Source organism: Hyla sarda, chromosome 3 (assembly GCF_029499605.1).
Source record: "Hyla sarda isolate aHylSar1 chromosome 3, aHylSar1.hap1, whole genome shotgun sequence".
Lineage (NCBI taxonomy): Eukaryota > Metazoa > Chordata > Amphibia > Anura > Hylidae > Hyla > Hyla sarda.
In genome coordinates, this window is record NC_079191.1 from 97,366,107 (window position 1) to 97,388,182 (window position 22,076).

The 22,076-nt window shown below is 42.4% G+C and overlaps 1 protein-coding gene across 1 annotated transcript in view; it reads right to left on the minus strand.

Annotated features, from left to right (window-relative positions):
- BOK (BCL2 family apoptosis regulator BOK) overlaps positions 1–21,225 on the minus strand; it is a 41,936-nt gene extending 20,711 nt beyond the window's left edge. The window contains exons 1-2 of the mRNA XM_056564717.1: positions 20,985–21,225; positions 5,153–5,449 (exon numbers count right to left, since the gene is read on the minus strand). Of these exons, the coding sequence (XP_056420692.1) occupies positions 5,153–5,378 (226 nt within the window). The 5' untranslated portion in view covers positions 5,379–5,449; positions 20,985–21,225. The remainder of the gene's footprint in view (positions 1–5,152; positions 5,450–20,984) is intronic.
- Between the last annotated feature and the right edge of the window lie 851 nt (positions 21,226–22,076).

Sequence of the window (22,076 nt, forward strand, 5' to 3'; positions counted from 1 at the left end):
GAATATATAGCGCTATATTCGCGAAATTCGCGAGCAACACTAATAAGTACTAGAAGGGTTAAGATTTTTAAATAGAAGTGATTTACAAATCTATGCAGTAAAGAAAGCTCGTACGTGCACTCCCCGCTCAACGGAGACAATTCGGTATGGAAGTCCGGTTCACGGGAAGCTGTGTTTCAGCATCGGCACAGGTAGAACGGCGCTCGGAGGCCACGGCGGCAGTTTCACACGTGAATGCGTGCTTCTTCCGGCCTCCAACTTTCGGCCTTTTAACTTTCTTGCACCAGTTGATTTGAAATTTTCCCCTGTACATTGCTCACTTCAGCCTCCCCTCAACCCTGACCAGTCTCCCTGTCCCATCTGCTGAAAAAAAAAAACCACCGCATGATGCTGCCACCACCATGCTTTACTGTAGGGATGGTATTGGGCAGATAATGAATAGTGCCTTTTTTCCCCCTATGAATTTAGGTAAAAGGTTCAATTTTGGTTTCATCAGAACAGAGAACATTCTTTCTTACAGTCTGAGTCCTTTAGATGCCTTTTTTGATAACCCCAGGATTTCATGTATCTTAAACTGAGGAGAAGTTTCTGGCCAATCAGCCATTAAGCCTAGATTGTGGAGTGCTGCAGTGATTTTGGACCATTGGGTATTTGGTCACTTCTCTTACCAAGACCCTTCTCCCCCAGTTATTTAGTTTAGCGAGGTGGCAGCTCTGGAAAAAGTCCTGGTTGTTCCAAACTTCTTTTACTTACTAATTAATAATTATGGAGGCCATTGTGCTCAAGAGATCTTTCAATTAACCCTTCTCCAGATCTGTGCCTCCACAAAACCCTGTATCTGAGCTCTTAGGGCAATTTTCCCCCCCCCCCCCCCCCCCCTCATGGTGTAGTTTTTGCTCTGAAATGTCAGCTGTGAGACCTTTATATAGACAGAGCTGTGTCTTTCCAAATCCTGTCCAATCACCTGAATTGACCACAGGTGACTCCAAACTAGTGTTGCTCACGAATATTCGTTTTTTTGTTTTTTTCACAGTACACATCACAGTGATTACAGCTTGTGTGGTGTAAAGAAGGCTCTAATACTACTGTGTGAGACTATTCGAAAATAAAACGTGAATATTACGAATATGCGAATTTAGCGAATATATGACAAATATTTGTCCATATATTCGCGAAATATCGCGAATTCGAATATGGCCTATGCCGCTCAACACTACTCCAAACAAGTTGTAAAAACATCTCTGAGAGAATCAAAGGAAATGAGAAACCCTAGAGCAAAACTTCAAGTCTCAAAGAAAAGGGTCTGAATACTTACTTCAATGTAACATTTTAGTTTTTTTACTTTTTAATAAATTAGCAAAAATTTCTAAAATTCTGTTGTAATTCTGTATGTAATTCTGTATGGGGTATTAAGTTCAGAATGATGGGGGAAAACATGATTTATTTTCTTTTTATTTCAGCACAAGGCCACAAAATGACAAACATTTAAAATGCTAAATGATCTGAAAACTTTCTGTATGTATTGTATGGCTTCTTGATCACCTATTTCTCAAGGTCATCAGACTTGACAGAGTTATGTAAAGTGGTACTCCGCTGCTCAGCGTTTGGAACAAAGTGTTCCGAATGCTGGAGCCGGTATCGGGAGCTTGTGACATCTCATGATGTCACGCCCCGCCCTCTCAATGCAACTCTATGGGAGGGGGCGTGACATCACGAGCTCCCAGCGCCGGCTCCAGCATTCAGAACACAGAACATGTTCCAAACGCTGAGCAGCGTTTACTCTATATATAAACTACATTGATTTAAAGAGAAAGATAACCATTGTTTAAACTGAAAAGTAAAGAAACTTTTTAAATCTCCTATCACTATATGTCTGCATCTCCAATGGAGACCCATATTTCTATTGTACCAGACTACAAACAAAGCTTGTGTAGTCTGATTTGGTGGCCAAATTGTCATTCACTGGATACAGATTTGTATGGTACTAATCTGCATGTGGCTACCTGAAGTGGTTTCCACACATTTTATGCATGTTTGACTTTAATCCTTGGTCAATATAGTGAGAAAGCTCCGTATGTTTATAAGGACTGAAAGGTTTTCCACATCCACAGTAAAACTCTACGTATGATATACTCAAGGAAGTATCTGAGATTAGACCAAGAAACACTAAGACTGGAGGTTGAATGTATGAACATGAACTTTAATATCCTGTATAAAATATGCACAAACTTGCAGTAAATTAACCTCAGTAAGGTGTCTGGTTTGTGTCCCATTGAATAAGCAAACATAGTCACGTTGTAAACCATAAAGTAGCAGAAAGTGGATAGCATGTTAGGTCCAGAGACTTTATGCTCCCAAGTGTTTTCCATGACAGACTGCAAGCATTTCTGGAATAATTGTTTTCAAAGTTTATTATAATTAAATGTTTTAATTACTTATTCAGTTTAAATGGGCACTGTCAGATTCAGAAACATTTTATTTGTTGTACATCTTGGCAAATTGTTAACCTATCTAATATACTTCATAAGAAAATGTTATTTCCTTTTTATGTAAATCACGGCTTATAAAATCATGGCTTTGTCCAAGATGAAGCACAGGCATGAACAAAGTCCAGTAAGTGAGGGTGGGCTAGCACTCCTCTTTGTCTGATAGGACAGGAGAGAGCACAGAGGAGTACTATCAGACAGGAGAGAGCACAGAGGATTACTATCAGACAGGAGAGAGCACAGAGGAGTACTATCAGACAGGAGGGAGCACAGGAGTCCTATCAGACAGGAGAGAGCACAGAGGAGTACTATCAGACAGGAGAGAGCACAGAGGAGTCCTATCAAACAGGAGAGAGAACAGAGCAGTGCTATCAGACAGGAGAGAGGACAGAGGAGTACTTTCAGACAGGAGAGAGCACAGAGGAGTACTATCAGATAGGAGAGAGCACAGAGGAGTACTCTTAGACAGGAGAGAGCACAGAGGAGAGCTATCAGACAGGATAGAGCACATAGGAGTACTATCAGACAGGAGAGAGCACAGAGGAGTACTATCAGACAGGAGAGAGCACAGAGGAGTACTATCAGACAGGAGAGAGCACAGAGGAGTACTATAAAAAAGGAGAGAGCACAGAGGAGTCCTATCAGACAGGAGAGAGCACAGAGGAGTTCTATCAGACAGGAGAGGGCACAGAGAAGTCCTATCAGACAGGAGAGGGCACAGAGGAGTCCTATCAGACAGGAGAGAGCACAGAGCAGTCATATCAGACAGGAAAGAGCACAGATGAGTACTATCAGACAGGAGAGAGCACAGAGGAGTCCTATCAGACAGGAGAGAGAACAGAGGATTGCTATCAGACAGGAGAGAGCACAGAGAAGTCCTATCAGACAGGAGAGAGCACAGAAGAGAACTATCAGACAGGAGAGAGCACAGAGGAGTACTATCAGACAGGAGAGAGCACAGAGGAGTACTATCAGACAGGAGAGAGAACAGAGGAGTACTATTAGACAGGAGAGAGCACAGAGGAGAGCTATCAGACAGGATAGAGCACATAGGAGTACTATCAGACAGGAGAGAGCACAGCGGAGTCCTATCAGACAGGAGAGAGCACAGACGAGTACTATCAGACAGGAGAGAGCACAGAGGAGTACTATCAGACAGGAGAGAGCACAGACGAGTACTATTAGACAGGAAAGAGCACTGAGTAGTGCTATTAGACAGTATAGAGCACAGAGGAGTGCTATCAGACAGGAGAGAACACAGAGGAGTACTATCAGACAGGAGAGATCACAGGGGAGTCCTATCAGACAGGAGAGAGCACAGAGGAGTGCTATCAGACAGGAGAGAGCACAGATGAGTACTATCAGACAGGAGAGAGAGCACAGAGGAGTCCTATCAGACAGGAGAGAGAACAGAGGATTGCTATCAGACAGGAGAGAGCACAGAGGAGTACTTTCTGACAGGAGAGAGCACAGAGGAGTACTACCATACAGGAGAGAGCACAGAGGAGTCATATCAGACAGGAGAGAGCACAGATGAGTACTATCAGACAGGAGAGAGCATAGAGGAGTACTATCAGACAGGAGAGAGCACAGAGGAGTACTATCAGACAGGAGAGGGCACAGAGGAGTACTTTCAGACAGGAGAGAGCACAGAGGAGTCCTATCAGACAGGAGATAGAACAGAGGATTGCTATCAGACAGGAGAGAGCACAGAGGAGTACATTCAGACAGGAGAGAGCACAGAGGAGTACTATCATACAGGAGAGAGCACAGAGGAGTCATATCAGACAGGAGAGAGCACAGATGAGTCCTATCAGACAGGAGAGAGCATAGAGGAGTACTATCAGACAGGAGAGAGCACAGAGGAGTACTATCAGACAGGAGAGGGCACAGAGGAGTACTATCAGACAGGAGAGAGCACAGAGGAGTCCTATCAGACAGGAGAGAGCACAGAGGAGTCATATCAGACAGGAGATAGAACAGAGGATTGCTATCAGACAGGAGAGAGCACAGAGGAGTACTTTCAGACAGGAGAGAGCACAGAGGAGTACTATCATACAGGAGAGAGCACAGAGGAGTCATATCAGACAGGAGAAAGCACAGATGAGTACTATCAGACAGGAGAGAGCACAGAGGAGTACTATCAGACAGGAGAGAGCACAGAGGAGTACTATCAGACAGGAGAGGGCACAGAGGAGTACTATCAGACAGGAGAGAGCACAGAGGAGTGCTATCAGACAGGAGAGAGCACAGAGGACACAGAGGAGTGCCAGCCCACCCTCACTTACTGGACTTTGTCCATGCCTGTGCTTCAGCTTGGACAAAGCCACGATTTCTATAAAAAGGAAATAAAAATTTCTTAGGAATATACTAGCAAGGTTAATGTTTTGGCAAGATGTATAACATATAAAAGGTTTATGTATCTGACAGTGCCCATTTGAGGCAATTATGACCCTCATGCACACCCCCATATAACTGCATGCTGGAGGTATATAATATATAGGACTGTAAGAATGTGCTCCCATGGGTAAAAATGATCATAAAATCTGTGGTGGTTACTAGAGGCAACTGCTCAACCATTTCCATGCACAAGTATTGATAATTCTCCCCCTGTATCCTAGCCTTTATTCAATTGAACAGGTATGCCAATGGTAAAGAATACTGACCCAGTCTCAGAAATGTTGCAGATACCTCTGCCATACGTCCACCTGCTGTAGAAGAGATGCCATGTTCTGGCTTGCTCCATCCAAGACCAGCTCGCTGAAGTCGGGCCTGGATATAGTCTCTGCATAAAGCTTTACCTTGTGCTACCAGTTCCTTATCGGTGGGGGATCTGTCAAAAACTTCTAAAACCTCTGCAGCAAACACAGATGAGCGGCGTAGCATCTCCATGTTTACAGAGCACAGTCCTGGACTTCACAACATCATTGCACGGGAAGAATAATTTCTTATTTAAATGAAACCTGGAAGAGATAATAGTAAAGGTTATTGTCTCTGTTCAGTTGAGTGCAATCTTTAGTTCTCTGTTATATACTTGCTAACATTTAAAAGGTTGAATATTATTTTTGCCCAGATGCAACTTGTGAAAAATTATTCAAAAGTCGCATATAAAGTCCCACAGCCCACACCAGCCAGGAGCTGGTATAAAAAACAGTATCCTACTATGACGGGCCTGTGTGCCCTATACAGCCATGCATAGGACACGGCTGTGTAGAGAAGCTTAGCAACACTCCTATCATTAATGGTGGGAGTGTCGCTCTTTAATGAACATAGTGCACTGCTGTATACTGTACAGGAGCGGAACCCCCGTTACCGGAGTCCCCGCTCTGTACATTGTATACTTCCTGCCCAGCCAGGAAAGAGTTAGGGAGAGATGGTAGAAAAACTGTCATAACTTTGCCATAACCTCGTGGGCACCCATCTGGGGAGAGTGCCAAAATGTACTAACCACTTTTTTGTGTGTTTTTTTTTAATTCTTGTTTCAGAAACTTGTATGTGGTAGATGTTACATTAGCCCCAAGAATAGCTATCACTAACCCCCCCCCCCCCCCCTTCCCTTATTACCAACAGGTCGAGAAGTCTAAAATGGCGCTCCTGGGTGGTAACAGTCTGACATTATTTAGGCTGGGGAGGGCCAAAAACAATGGACCTTACCCACCCTGATAATATCAGGCTGCTGCTGCTTTGTTGGTATCTGGCTGACTTGGAAAATACAGGGAACCCCACACTTTAAAAAAAAATTCTTATAAAAAAAAGGGTGAATGTTCCCCATAGAGACGGTCTTCAGAAGATGTAAGTACAGACAGGAGCCTGGCGGATATGTGGACATCTCCTCACTCTATACAGTATATGGTTATCTATATAGATGGCTGTATACTATGTAGGACATAAGAGGTTAACTATCAATGCTCAGCATTGTTAATTAACCCCCTCCAGTTATAAGCCGGTGCAGAATGCTTAGCCCTGCCAAGCTTTAGTTGCTGGCATAGCTTGCACAGAAAGGGGACTTCCAGGAGTATAATGACAGGGGTCCAGATACTGTACAGTATACAGCATTGTGCATTGCTGTATACCGTACGGCCAGCTGAAGCATGGTACATGTATGAAAGCCCTCCTGTGCAAATCTTATGCTTTGAAAAACCAAAGAGAGCACAACGGAGTCATTTCAAAAAAGAGTATGTGCCAAATATGCACAAATTTTATTATTTCCGTAGAAGATAAGACAGTGCATAGATAAAAAAAAACATGTATACGCGAGAAAGAGAAATACAACAATAAATGGTGATATCACCGGCTCTGCACAGAAAGAAATCAAGGTACATAAATAATGGAATATATCCCAATTCAAGTATAAAGGGTATATGCGTATAAACAGATGGCATAAGCACATCTACAATACATATATATAGCTATTGCACATTAAAGGGTATTGCACATAACAAAGATAGCTCATATACAGAGCTTAACAGTGTAAACATTTAGAGAAAGTGCAATGTGCATGTAACAGCTGCCTGTGAATGCAGCATGAAGGGATACAGACCTAAAAGCAGCGTGTACACAAATTGCTGGGTGCTGGCAGAGACCAGGATAGCACCACTCCAATGTACGTTTCGGTACGTCACAGATGAAGGTGACGTACCGAAACGTACGTTGGAGTAGTGCTATCCCTGTCTCTGCCAGTGCACAGCACTTTGTTTACACGCTGCTTTTAAGTCTGTATCCCTTCATGCTGCATTCACAGGCAGCTGTTATATGCACATTGCACTTTCTCTAAATGTTTACACTGTTAAGCTCTGTATATGAGCTATCTTTGTTATGTGCAATACCCTTTAATGCGCAATAGCTACATATATGTATTGTAGATGTACTTATGCCATCTGTTTATACGCATATACCCTTTATACTTGAATTGGGATATATTCCATTATTTATGTACCTTGATTTCTTTCTGTGCAGAGCCGGCGATATCGCCATCTATTGTTGTATTCCTCTTTCTCGCATATACATGTTTTTTATCTATGCACTGTCTTATCTTCTATGGAAATAATAAAAGTTGTGCATATTTGGCACATACTCTTTTTGAAATGACTCCGTTGTGCTCTCTTTGGTTTTTGAAATATTAGTTTGGAATTTAAATTTTATGGCCTTCACTGGTTATTGGGGTGTCACTAGACAGTAGACAAAATTCAGTGTAACATCCTCCCAATACTGTGTCCACTGGTTTAAAAACTTATGCTTTGAAAAGTTACAATTAAATATACGCTGACATTTATCAAGGGGCACCTGCCACGCATGTGGTTACAACATGAACCCCTAAGTGTCAATAGGGGGACACCCCACAAATATACAGAACATCAGGTCTGAATATGGGCAACACTCTGGTAACGTCCTATAAGGTCAGCTATGTTTATCACCATATACTATGTGTAATTCCCTCTAAGTTACTCTGAAGGTCTATCCATTTAAATATCTTGCCTTTTTGTCTGTTTTGCTGAGAACCATAGCCTCGCCACCACCCCAGCTACGATCATATTTTAGTTCCATGAGTAATGTTTGCTGTCACTTTTAGTACTTGAGGCAATAGCTAACAAGTGGAATTTGATTCTTTTAAAGTTATTTTCGGATTGTCCATGTTCTGGGAAAGTTAAGTGTTTATGTCAGACTGTCAGCACTGCCTCAGGATCTTTCCGTGTCTTCTATAGTTTTCTTAACTAAGTGCCCTCTGTTTCTTCTAAAAGATGCATAAGATACCTCAATAAGTTATCATGGTCTTGTTTAACCCTGTCACATTCTTACTGCTTTTTTTCATGAAAATAATACCTCCTTTCATGGATTCAGAGCACACATTTGTAGAATCATGTTCACCAATCCTTTGAAGGGGTTAGATTGTCCATTAGCTACAACTCATCTCTCCCTCCCTGGACCCTGACCTACCTCAGCTGTTACTTTATTTTTTACTCCAGAACCCCCTGTCGAAGACGTGTGGGAAGACGTGTAAATTGCCCCATTCTACCAATGGTTCGTGAACCAGAATGTTGTGACCACCCTCATGGACGGTGAACCCAGGTCCGAAAAGGTTAAAGAAGACCTATATACCTGGAAGACTCTTCAGGACAAAAGTCGAGTCATGGGGGATCTGTTGGACTACCTTCTGGTGAAAAAGGTACCCACCCATCTACGCTGGACCCAGTGTGACTACGAGCTGAAATGTCTGTGGCGACAGAGGAAGCAACTGTTTGTGCACAAAGGACTGTTGTACCGAAATTCTTTGGATCCGGTCTCTTGTGATCGTCTTCATCAGATTCTGGTTCCCCGAAGAGATGCGGCGATGGTCCTCAACGCATACCATGATCAGTCAGGACACTTTGGAGTCCACAAGACCGAAGCTACTGTTAAGCGAAGATTCTATTGGATGCGGAGCGACATTGAGAAATGGTGCAGTGAATGTGCTGTTTGAGTGCAAGGACGCAAGAGCACCCCTCCAATCCATCCAAAGTGAAAGGCCTAACCAGTTGCTCACGCTAGACCATGTCAAGTTGTCTCCTACCCGTTCTGGGTACACCGGGTACACCTATGCTCTCACCATGCTGGATCACTATGGGTTGTAGTCCCTGTCAAAGATCTCACAGCCAAGACAGCGGCCCAGATGTTCTCTTCCAATTGGGTGCAAACTATTGGGTGTCCGGAGTATGTCCTAATGGACCTTGGAATGGCCTTCGAGGCCCAACTCTTCCAAGAGCTGTGTCAATTCCATGCCTGCAAGAAACTCCGGACTACTGCTTATCACACCCAGGGGAACGGACTCTGTGAGTGCATCAATCAAGTCTTTATCCACATGTTGTGAGCAGCCACCGTGTCAAGACAAGAAGAGTGGCCCTGACTGCTGCACGAATTATTGGAGATCTATAATAACACAGTTCACTGTTCTACGGGGTACACCCCTTTATACTTGATGTTGGGGCGACATGGACAGCTGCCTAAAGAACGAACATTTGGGCTCCAAGCCCCGTTCAACAACTCTCTGGAGTGGGTCTCTGACAACCAGAGAAGAATCCAAGAAGTCAAAGAAATTGTCGGCAAGAAGATGGGCGAGGCTGAGCAAAGACAACGACAGGACTATATTCGTCATGCCTCTGCCAAAGCACTTCAATTGGGCGACAAAGTGTGGCTGCGGAAGTTTCCAAGAACCCATAAATTAGACTATACCTGGGAGACGGAACTATACACGGTGACAGCAATACCCTATCCAGATTCTGATGTGTACTAAGTACAAAAGCATGGGTATGAGCCGCAAGTTTTTCACTGAAACTGGATCAAATTGTGTCTAAAAGAAGATCTGCCAGTGCTCCCAGCACCATCTCTTCCAGATCTGCAAGAAGGTACGTCCCAGGCGAAGGGATCCATCTATCTATGGATTTCCCCATGTTTTCTCCAAGTCAGCCTGCGATCTTTTGTGTCTCACCAACCCCGGGGCCAGTCCAACCGACACTAATCTCCACACCAGTCCCAGTCACCATTGGCTCAAGTTTATACCCCCGTCTCTAGAGTGCTGACCCTGTCACCATTTTCTCCACCACTGCTGCCGGCGACTCCGAATCCAACTAGTCCTGGACTAATACCAGCCCCCGAGTTTGCTGAGGAAGAGCCAGCTGCCGTTCCAGAGGTTCCAAGGTGTCTCAGACTCTCCAGAAATGGTGTTGTGCAGGTCCCAAAGGTCAACACAAGGACAAATTCCCGCAAGGTACAAAGATTAGCTCACAATATAGTGTATAAGGTTATGCACCACATATAGTCAGTTCATATCTAAACACTTAAGTTAGGACTGTAACATTACTTGTAGTCCCTGTCCACAAATGTTTAATGTATATATATCTGTCTAACATTTTTCTGTCCTCGTGTACAGGGTGGCCAGAGGGTTTCCCTGAAACTAAAAGTAATACACGTGTAGAGGCAGAGTACATTATGCAGAGGTAAAATGGTTATATAGTATCACACTACTTGTTGAGTTCTGGGCAGAAGTGTTAAGAACTGAAGGGGCCCCAGCAGCCAAGGCATTGGGTAGATAGCCTCCGGCAGCCCAATCTGCAAACTATTATTTATTATTATTACTAGTATTATGGTCTAAAATGTGTTTCTAGAGCAGTTACAAAACTCGTTAATCCCACATGTTTACTAAACCAAAGAGCATGTATGGATATTTACAGTGCGATTGGACTAGTTTCTACCTTGTTCTATAACCAGAACTGTCACTAGGCCCCAGTGGCCACTTCAGTCCTCCACCCTCCAGGACTGGGCATCGAGGACGACTGTATTTAAGAGGGGGAGTTTGTGGTGGCCCAGTACAGGATATGTTGCCCTGTACCCTTGCTGTCCTGTCAGGCAGCCTCCTTCAGTGTCCCCTGGGCCCCTTGCACCGGTTTTCCCCCTGTACATATGTTCTGCAGTGTATTGTATTGTAAAATGTGTTGCATCTTTAAGAGTTATGTCATGTGATTGTTACCCAGGAGGTACCAGTGACCAGGTGATCCCAAGAGTGACCTATGAGCTCCCTGCTAGTCTCCCCCAAATAAGCCCTGGGTGGGGCTAGCTTCTCATTTCTTGCTCTCTTCTCTCTTAGCTCTTGCTTCCTGCTGAGGTCCAGTGCAGTCGTGACTAGTGTGTGTGTCCAGATTGTTGGAGGTCTCAAAGTCAAGTCCTGTAGCCACCATCAAGTCAAGTCAATCCCTGTCATTTTTCAAGTCAGCTTGGTCTGCATTCAATTGTCCAGTCCTACTATGAGTCCCAGGAAGCCCATAAGGTCTCTGAGTCACTGGTCACCTCCATGGGCCTGGCTGAACTGTAGAGACTTTACCAACTGTCTACCCTCAGTAAAGCTACCGTTGTCCATAAATTGGCGTCAGAGTCTTAATTGCCCCCCTGCCTAGCCCAGGATCCAGCGGTATACCTTCGGGTGGTTTTAGGCTAAACCACGCCCTGGCATCACGAATACAAGGAGTAAATGCCATCAGCCCCTAGGGTAATAACATCTGCCCTCATCACACCCCGCTACCACACTGTGCTATACAATAAACTGAAAAACCGGCAGCACTGGTTTTGCCTATGTGCGACATATTTATAATACTATCAATGGGGGTTAATAAATTTGGCACACGTAAGCAAAAAACAATAAATCACTTGGGAACAACATTTTGTATGATTTCTCCTCTCCTTTGTGACTTTTCTGCACAAAAAGTCACAGTTGTGACTTTTTGTGAGACTTTTTAAAAGTGCTCTCCAAAAGCAGTTTTGAAAGCCAGGTCTGACCGCAGTGCTCACATGACCCGCGACAATGAATATTCATATTGAGCCGGTGGGCCCACCTCCAGCGCCCAATTCACTGAAGATGGATGCCGATCTTTGTAGGGACAGATCTCCAGAGTGCAGGTATGTATTTGACCCATTAACCCCTCATCGGTCTCCTGCTCACCCACACTATAACCCAGTGTATTGGGTTTAGTGTGGGTGAACAGATGACCGTTTTCCTTTAAAGGAGTATTCCGCCCTTAGACATATATCCAAAGGATAGGGGATAAGATGTCTGATTGCGGGGGTCTCACCACTCCGTGCAGCACCTGGCATATTGTGCTGGGTGCTGCTGCAGTTTTGGAAATGCTGGGTTTCCCAGACGGAGATGTGATGTGACATGCTACACCCCCTTGTGACATCATGCCACACCCCTCTATTCATGTCTATGGGAGGAGCATGACCAACAGTGGAACCCCAGCGATCAGACATCTCATCCCCTTTCCTTTGGATAGGGGATAAGATGTCTAAGGGTGAAATCCCCTTTTAATTATTCCAAAGCCATTTATTGCCTTGTTTTGTAGTAAGGACCTGAAAATTTCAGGTGCTTTATTAAGAAAACACAAACTAACCAACTGCATTTCTATGTTACATTCTTTCTATTGTACCGAGGTGTTATCTTTGCTTTCCAGCATTTTCCTGTATCTACTTTGAGGTCTTCCTCACTTGCTTTTTGTTCCGGTTGATAAAACTACAAGTGTCAGCAGGGAGGACGCCCCCACAAATTAGCCCAGAACAAGCCTCCGCTTTTATCGCCTTTATTTCCTCTGATAGTCCTTTTCATTAACCCTAAAGGTCAGACTAAGCAATATGAGTATCTGTGTAACTTATTCAAAATTATTTTATAAAATATCTGTAAAAAATAATCTACATTTTATAACAGAAAACAAAGACTTTATTTCTGCAGGTGACGTGTCATTACAGATAAATGCATTCTATTTGCTACAGGTAAAATTTTATAAATGTGACGTTAGATTTTTCTTGGCAGATCTCACTGATATTTTTTGTCAACCCCTCGGCAGAAGGTGGCAGTGGAAATGAACACTGAACCAGGATGCCAAATGTGTTAAAGCATGTTTCCACTGATAAGGCCAAAAACATTCTGGATATTTCTTATAATCTGTAATAAAATTGCTATAATTATTATTTTTTTTATTAATATGGCGTTTTTACGGTAAAATTTTAAGTTCCAGGCTACAATGCTTTATGTATGTTGCCCAGGCTTAAACCTCTATTAGTTGTGTTACAGACACAACCACTATGTAGGCAGAGTATAGATAATGCAGTCTTCCAGCTGTTGGCACTGAAACCATGTCCGCCAAATGGTAGAGTTGTCCGAAAGGCACAGTTGTACATATATATAGATAGATAGATAGGTATAGATATACATGCTACTAAGTTGAGTTGAATATATCTACATATAGATCTGGGTGTTACCACATGATTTTGGCCAGTAATACCAGTTTTACTGACAAAAATGTGCTGCCATAGGTCACAGCATGTGGATGTGGTGTTGTCCCCATGCATCACCCACAACATAGGCTACACACTTAGGCTATGTTCACACTGACGAATGTCCGTACGAAAAATTTCTGCCCAGACTTTCCCCCCAAAAGCAGAGCAATGGACGGCAATGCATTTCTGCATTTCATATTCTTTCTGTGGACTCTGGAATCCGGATTTTTGCGGCAGAAACATCTGCCGCCAAAATTCTGCCGTGTGTACAGTGCAGCAGAATCCCATTAATATCAATGGAACTCTGCTGCAGCAGTATGTCTGTGCGGAATTCTTCTGCGGAATTCTGCATGGAAATTCCATCATGTGAATATGGCCTTACTTATTGTGTAACTTAAAGGATAGATGTCACTGAAAAGGTTTTGATCTGTGGGAATCAGGTGCTGAGAAACCACTAAATGTTAAAAGAAATGGGCAGAAGTGCTCAGTTGAGCATTGTGTCTTGTATTTCTGTTCAGCACACCATTTAATTTGTATGGGGGTGTGCTGACTTTCCTGTTGGTGGAAAAGAAGGATGGGATTTCTTCATGTCTGATCTTTTTGTTCTCAGAGGAGATGTTCAGCTGGCAGAGATATCTGCCACGTAATTGCCATGGTTTCCGAACAAATACAGGTAAAGGGTGGCAATTAGTGGTAATGGTGTGCGGTTACCATGGCTCAGTCACGTTGTGAATGGGCAACCTCAGAGCTGTAGTAAATAATAGCTAATGGCTATAAAATTAATAACATGTTATACCAGTCATTTGAACAACGACGGGAAGAGGCTCCAGCTGTGATCTGGACTGCTTCTACTTCTGATCTGTTTTACAACTCCGCATTCTTGGCTGGATATATCTAGATAGCATTTATCAGCAGACAATTACATTTTGCCAACAGATGAGTAATAAAATAAGCTTTGTGGGTTCTTGGCAATTTCGAACTCACTTTTAACTCTTCATATTCTTAGTGTAGTGAACGGGAAGTAAAACTAGATACTTTGTGTTTTGGAATATTTATGAATAGCAATGGTAAATATAACAAATTGGTTCATAGGGCTACACACAGACCTTAAACTGTGTTACCTACTGTATATGAGAGGTTTTCACCTTATTTCTTTTTTAGGGCTCAAGCACATACCAATCCATTGCGTGGACAAAGTATGGCTATACCAGGAGTCCCTAAAGATCTGCATTACAGTCATGTGGTCACTTTACAGGTGAAACTCGAAAAATTAGAATATCATGCAAAAGTCCATTGTATTTCATTAATGCAACTTAAAAGGAAATGAAGCATGAAGTGCTCCAAAATCTCCTGATAGACGGATGCGTTGACCCTGGACCTAATGAAGCACAGTGGACCAACACCAGCAGGTGACATGGCTCCCGAAATGATATAGTAATTATATATAGTAATTATATAGTAATTGCGGGGGGGGGGGGGGGGGAGGTTGAGGCTTTCATGAGCTGTAAGCTATAATCATCACAATTATGACAAATCATACTCTCATTAAAAAAAAATGTTTTATTAAATACATTATGTAAAAAGAAAAATGTTTGTAATATATTTTGTTTTAAAAAAAATCATGTTTTACATGTTTTTTTTACATTTGAAAACCTGGCCACTAGGTGTCACTCTATATGGCTCAGGATCCCTTTTTCCCCCCTGACGTTGATTACGTTCGGACCAACGCTAGCCGGGCAGCGTGGCACAGCGTTGTCCGAAATGCGCGTTCACATGAATGAGGAGAGGGAGATGCAGGGGGGCAGGGATATTTTAGTTTAGCGTGCACACGAGCACTGTGCTCGCTCTCTGCCTGTTTCCTTTACAGGCAGAGAGCGAGCACAGCGCTCGTGCGCGTGCGTCCCACGAAATTTAAATATCCCCGCCCCCTGCATCTCCCTCTCCTAATTCATTGCAGCGCGCGAGCTGCAGGAGAGAGAGGAGACGGGCGGAAGCGAGCCCCGGTCAGGCTTCAGATGACATCGCGCCTGCCGAGGCCACCCACTTCCTGCCCTCACCAGAGAGCTCAACTCTGAGCTCCTGCAGCTGTGCAAAGAAAGGTAATTTTATGGGGATTTGGGGAAAAATAAAGACAGGGATAGATGTAGTTAGTGTCAGGGACAGATGGGGAGGGGGAATAGGGAAATTAAATGTAATGATAGCTACTCTTTAAGTTGCATTACTGAAATAAATTAACTTTGCACGATATTGTTATTTTTTGAGTTTCACCTTTACTGATGTATTCCCCATAGAATGAAGAATAGAGAAGCGGAAAAATCTTTGTATGTTTGTATCTTTCTATTTGAAATCGGAGGCCTACTGAGGTAAAGTAGAGACCTATCTTACAGCTTTGTATAAAATGAGGCCATAATATGGCTATGTACGTGAAGTTTTATAAATCCGCACTATGTGGAATCACAATATGGCTGTATATATGGGCCCTTAGATTCAGGTATGAACCTGTTTAAAGGAAAGATTGGGATTTTTGACCTATGACATACATCACATTGGGGGAGATTTATCAAAACCTGTGCAGAGGAAAAGTTGCCCTGTTGCCCATAGCAACCAATCAGATTTCTTCTTTCATTTTTAACAAGGCCTCTGCAAAATGAAAGGAGCGCTCTGATTGGTTGCTATGGGCAACTGGGCAATTTTTCCTTTGCACAAGTTTTGATGAATCTCCCCCATTATGTATTTAAATGGTTTTGTGTACTTAAAAAATAAAAACATATATGTAAACGAATACTAAAAATGGATGCTGCTGTTTGCCATACAGCAGAGTTTGCTTCCCATTGACTTTTATTATAATAGACAATTCAAAGAAAAAGGCATATGCAGATCCCAGTAGGAAAAATATCACAAATTTTATTCGTACAAATACAAAGAAAAACAAACATTTAAAAGAGCATAAAATAAAAAATTTAGAGATACAAATCCAAAATCTTAGAGGCAGGAAGAGGGTAGGAATCACCAAGTTCATGAATACATAGCCATAAATAAACAATTGTAGAATGGGGGAAACACAGAGAGGTTGCCCAAGGTAAGTGTAACAGTAGTGAGCTAGGACAGAGTTAAATCCTAGATAATAGCTCTATAGTAAGGTGCAATAGAGGCTAAAATAGTGTCCCCAGTAAATAGGCATAGATACGGCTAGAACCAGGCATCCAACAGCAAACAAATAAAGTGCATAAGTAAATGACCTAGTGGTGTAGGTGAGAGTAGAAAACCAGACCGCTGTGGCCCGACGTTTCACCAAAGTAGGCTTCTTCCGGGGTGTGATATTATAATGAATAAACAGATTGCAATGTATACATGTATTTTTCTCGTACACAATAGCGTAGTTGGCTATGTCTTTGTATACAGTAATATTAAATGTGCTATAACAGAACTCAATGTGATCCCAACCTCAATATACATTATAAGTGTATATAATATTTTATCATGTTAATGAGGGGTATACAGAGAGCAGAGAATGAATTAATGTTTTTTAACAACATAAACTATAAATCAGTGTTGATAAAATGAAGCTTCTAATTCATAATGTGGTTATTTGCCAAGTGAGGCTCACAGAGGAATGCACTGAAGTCAACTAAGGATTTTGCTTAAAGCGATGAAGCCAATGATCCTTATACTAATGCACAGAGGTAGCTCCTGAAGGCTTAGCAGAAAACAAATAAAAACAGAACACAACATAACTAGGACAGGCTTGGCTTGAGTACAATGCAAAAAAGACAATAAAACATGACACTAAAGAACTAAAGGTCTTGTTGACTAATGTGATGGAAACATCATTCTAAGGGTGAATTCACACCAAGGATTTGTGGACCGGGCAGCTGGTTTAAAAAAATTTAAAACCACCTCCTGCTGTATTGCTGTCGTAGTTAGGATGTGTCTCCGGCTGGCTCATTTTCAGAAATTTTTTTTTTTTTTTAACCAGACTGAAAACCATAGTCTGTTGCACTTTTCAGTCCGGTTAAAAAATGGATTCTATTGGAAACTGAGCCAACCATGATAGATCAGGTTAAATGTACATATATTTTTTTCGAGCACTGCATTTTCCCTGCACTGTATTTTCCATGAAGCTGCTGATGGGTTACAGGGAAGCTGCTGTAAATACAAATTTCTCCACTGTTTTGATCTAGTTTCAGATTACACCTGTTAATAAAGAGAACAATTCTAATACCAATGGGGAAGTGTTGCTATGCATTTGTCATAAGTAAATGTCCTATTACAAAGAATGCAGGAATTACTTTTATATGATTTCATAGAGATATCAGTTTAATTCACTGGCTGATGTAAGATGACCTCCTGTCACGTCTTACTTTATAACAGCTGACAATAGGCAGGACTGACCCAGCAATCTTTGAACCCTATGCCACAATTAATTGTACTGATGCCTTAAAGGGGTATTTCGGGCAAAAACATTTTATCCTCTATCCAAAGGATAGGGGATAAGAGGTCTGATTGTTGGGGGCCCGCTGCTGAGACCCCCTGGGATCTCCCTGTAGCACCCGCATTCTATGTGGGGACTGTGTCTCTAGTTTCGGAAACCTCCTGGTTTCCGGGACTGGGGATGTGACGTCACGCCACGCCCCCTCTATTCATGTCTATGGGAGGGGGCGTGACGGCCGCCATGCCCCCTCCCATAGACATGAATGGAGGGGGCGTGGCGTGACGTCACGTCCCCAGTCCCGGAAACCCGGAGGTTTCCAAAACTGGAGATTCAGCACCCACATAGAATGTGGGTGCTGCAGGGAGATCACGGGGGGGTCTCAGCAGCGGGCCCCCCACGATCAGACCTCTTATCTCCTATCCTTTGGATAGGGGATAAAATGTTTTTGCCCGGACTACCCCTTTAAAGAGGTATTCCAATGTTTGCTAAAAACAACAAACAATATTCTGCTGGGGTGATGGGAAAATAAAAAAGCATACTTACCTAGCACCGGTCCCCCGCTGGTCCCCCCACAGTGCCTATTCACCTCTGTCCTGTCCCCTTATCTTCTTTCTCGCTTCCTGTTCCCCCGATCTTCTTTCTTCCAGTTGCTTTCAAAACAAGTGCTCAGAGCAGGACCTTCCCACTCACTGGCCAAGAGGTAACACCACTGTGGCCATTGATTGGCTGAGAGGGCAGGCCCTGCTCCGAGCACATGTTTTGACCACTCCAGCATAACATTGTTTTTAATAAAGGTCAGGTGTGCATTTCTTTCATGAGAATAGGGCACAGTATCAAACTTAACAACCAAGTATTTATGTGGTTATACAATATATTAAATTATGCAGATAATAATGGACATGTCAGAGGAATGACTCACGCTGGAATGTGCTGCTCTTGTAAAAGCATAATCAGGTTAGTATTTTTAGGATAGGTGTTGCCTGTGTTTAGTAAACTAGGATGACACAGTGAAACCTCTTTGAGAAGACCACCCTTCAAAGAAAAAAAAAAAAAAATGGCCACTTCGCAAAATATATGGGGGACTGAAAACTTATCATGAAATTTATCATCTGGTCTTTAATTTCCTACTTTCACACCATGGTTTTGCAATACAGTTTCCGCATATGTTTTCAATTTGAAATTCGTATTGAAAACCGTATGCTAAAAGATGCATCAGGTTGTGTCCGTTTTGCATCCTGTACCGTTTTGTCAGTTTTTTCCCGTACCCAAAACCATAGCCTACCATGCTTTTTGGTCCGGGTGAAAAACCACATTGAAACGTATACGTTTTTTTTTAACATGGCAGTCAATGGGAACCGTACAGAATGTACCGTATGTTCCATCCGATTTTCATCATATGGTTTTTGACTTTGCACAGTTCTTTTTCTTGCAATTTCAATCAAACAAGTAAAACTTTATTCATAATAGAATGAAAAGTTAAAAACTTATACATTTTTTTCTTAAAAAAGGATGAAACCAGACATCATTTTTCAAACCATATACGGATTAAAATTTGTGCACACGTTTTGATACAGTTTAGTCAGGTTTTGAGGAATCCATTTTTTTTTTTTTATCAAAAACCTGATACGGGAACTGTAATGCAAAGACGTGGTGTGAACCCAGCCTAATATAGTACCCATATATTCTGTAGCACTGTACAGAGCTTGGCATGACTCAGATCAATCCCTGTCCCCAATGGGGCTTACAGTCTAACTAAAAATGTTAGATCTTTATGTTTTTGGAGTGTGGGAATAAACTGGAATGCTTGGAGGATGTCCATGTAAAAAGGAAGAATATTCAATCTCAATGTAGATGTTGCCTTTGGTCAGATTTGAATCTAGGACTCCAGCACGAAAGTCTCTGTGCTGTAGTGCCCACCATAGCATAAATGACATTACAGTCAGGCTTGGCCTAAGGGGTGTGCAACCCCTACTGTCTCTACTGTCTGCTAGCCTGGATGGCCTGGGAACCTAGAGCTTACACCCTTAGGGTCTATTCACATGGCAGAATTTCTGCCTCAAATTAAAGCCCATAGACTTCTATGGTATTCCGCACTCCCATTCACACTTCTGAATTTCCGCTTGCGGAAATTCAGAAGTGTGAATGGGAGTGCGGAATCCTATAGAAGTCTATGGGCTTTAATTTGAAGATGAATTCCCCAAGCGGAAATTCTACCGTATAAATAGACCCTTAGTCCTATGGGAAAAATGCAGCTATACTTTCTAGTTTATTGATTGGCCAGTATTATTTATACACTGTATGATTGTTTTATTTGGGCACTATTGGGGAGATTTATTAAAACCTGTGCAGAGGAAAATTTGCCCAGTTGCCCATAGCAACCAATCATATTGTTTCTTTCATTTTTAACAAGGCCTCTGCAAAATGAAAGAAGCGATCTGATTGGTTGCTATGGGCAACTAGGCAACTTTTACTCTGCACAGTTTTTGATAAATCTCCCCCTATATGATGCACTATATCGGTGGGGGCATCTATACAAGGACCTGCACAGGGCACAAATCAACATCAGACCAGCTTTTTCTAAGGGACATGTACTCTATTGTACTAGGTAGCGCTTTCCATTAGAATTCAGTAGTAGTCCCTCAGCTTTTTGATGGCAAACATCAGTGCAGGTTTATAGACTCTTTACAGCACTATTCCATAACACATGGTGTTTCTTTAAAGCAGGGTATTTGTCATGTAGTCTTTCTCATTGACTTTAATGCAAATACAAAATACAACTCAATGTCATATTTTAAATGCGAGATCACTTGTATTTTTAATAGGAATCTATTCTGAGGATTAATATGTCATTTTGGTGCAGTTTTTTTGGATTCCATAGTTGGGGCATTTCTCAATCACAATGAATCCCTGTGAGATGTTATCTTACAAGCATCGCTCATAGAACCTTCATCTTTTCCAACCAATCAAATCAATTACTTGTCGGACAGGTTTCTTGAAGCTTACGTGCTTTCTTTGTAGTTGTTCTTTAAGTGTTTCTGTTTTTTAATCATTTTACTCTGATCGTATACATTGCACCTGTGCCTGAATAGATTCATGTAATAAATACTCAGAAATGAGTTGGACAAAATACAGTGTTCTAAGATTTAGAATGTGCAAAACAAAAGTCAATTCATTCACCACTGCTTACATATGCGGCATGAAGAACTCGATCTACTGACAACAGAATAGGAAGAAAACAAACCAAGGAGTACAAAGTGACTACTACTCACCCCTGCGCTGGTGTAGAAGTCACTGTCTGCAGCTTTGATGAGCTGATGCTGGTGTTCTTGTGTCTCTTTGTTGTGTGCCTCTGTGCGGTGTTCCTCCTACTGTTAGTTCTCAATGAGCTTCCCCTCCTTGACTACTGGCTCCTGCGGCAGATCTTGTTCCCCAGTACTCACTATGCATTTGGTCTGGCACAAGCAAGCATAACCAGAAGCTTTGAGACAGAAGGAGGGAGTGGGAGGAAGGAGGGAGTGAGCAGGCTTTATCCTTCTAAGGAAAATAGCAAGAATGCAATGGAGGAGGGAATAACACTGCTGCGTAAGGGTGCCATTGATGCCAATTACAGCTGGGTGTCCCAACTGGTGCAATTTTTACATGTACTAATAATAGTTTAATGATGCGGCCGGGTTCTAATCACATATAATCAGGACTAGGTGCACTTCCTTTGTTTTATAGCTTCAGCTCGTGAGCTCATCAGAAATACATTTAATAGTTTATTGCAATTTCAGTTTTCTCAATCATTAAAAAAACAACTATATGACGATTATATGACGATTAAGGGTGCTAACGCACCTGAAACGCATCACACTCTGACCCCTGTCATGGCGTTTTAAAGCAATAAAGAACCTGTTTTGCATGTATCCTGGCGCTGGACATCCAGTTTCTTATCTTGATATATGACAGGGAATAAATATGTCTTCAACTGTAAGGGTATGTTCACACTGAGTAATTAGCGGGGAATTCCGCGCGCTGAATTGCGCGTCAGAATTACGTGGTGTGACCTCCTAATAGTGTGAATGGGTCTTCCGCGGACCCGTCCACACTGGAATTCCAGTACAATTGTACAATTCCGCCGCTGAAATGTATCCGCGCAAATAAAGAACATGTTCATTCTTTGCACGGAAGTCCATGAGCACTGCATAGCTATCAATGGTGAGGACACAGTGACGCTAGATAGAATCTCCACTCGTGGAATTCTGAGAGCGCAGATTCCATCCAAATTACGTAGTGTGAACATACCCTAAAGGGCAGCTCAGAGTGTCTCTAGGGATCTCCACTGTACAATGTTAGGGTATTCAGAGAACAATCTAGTGTTG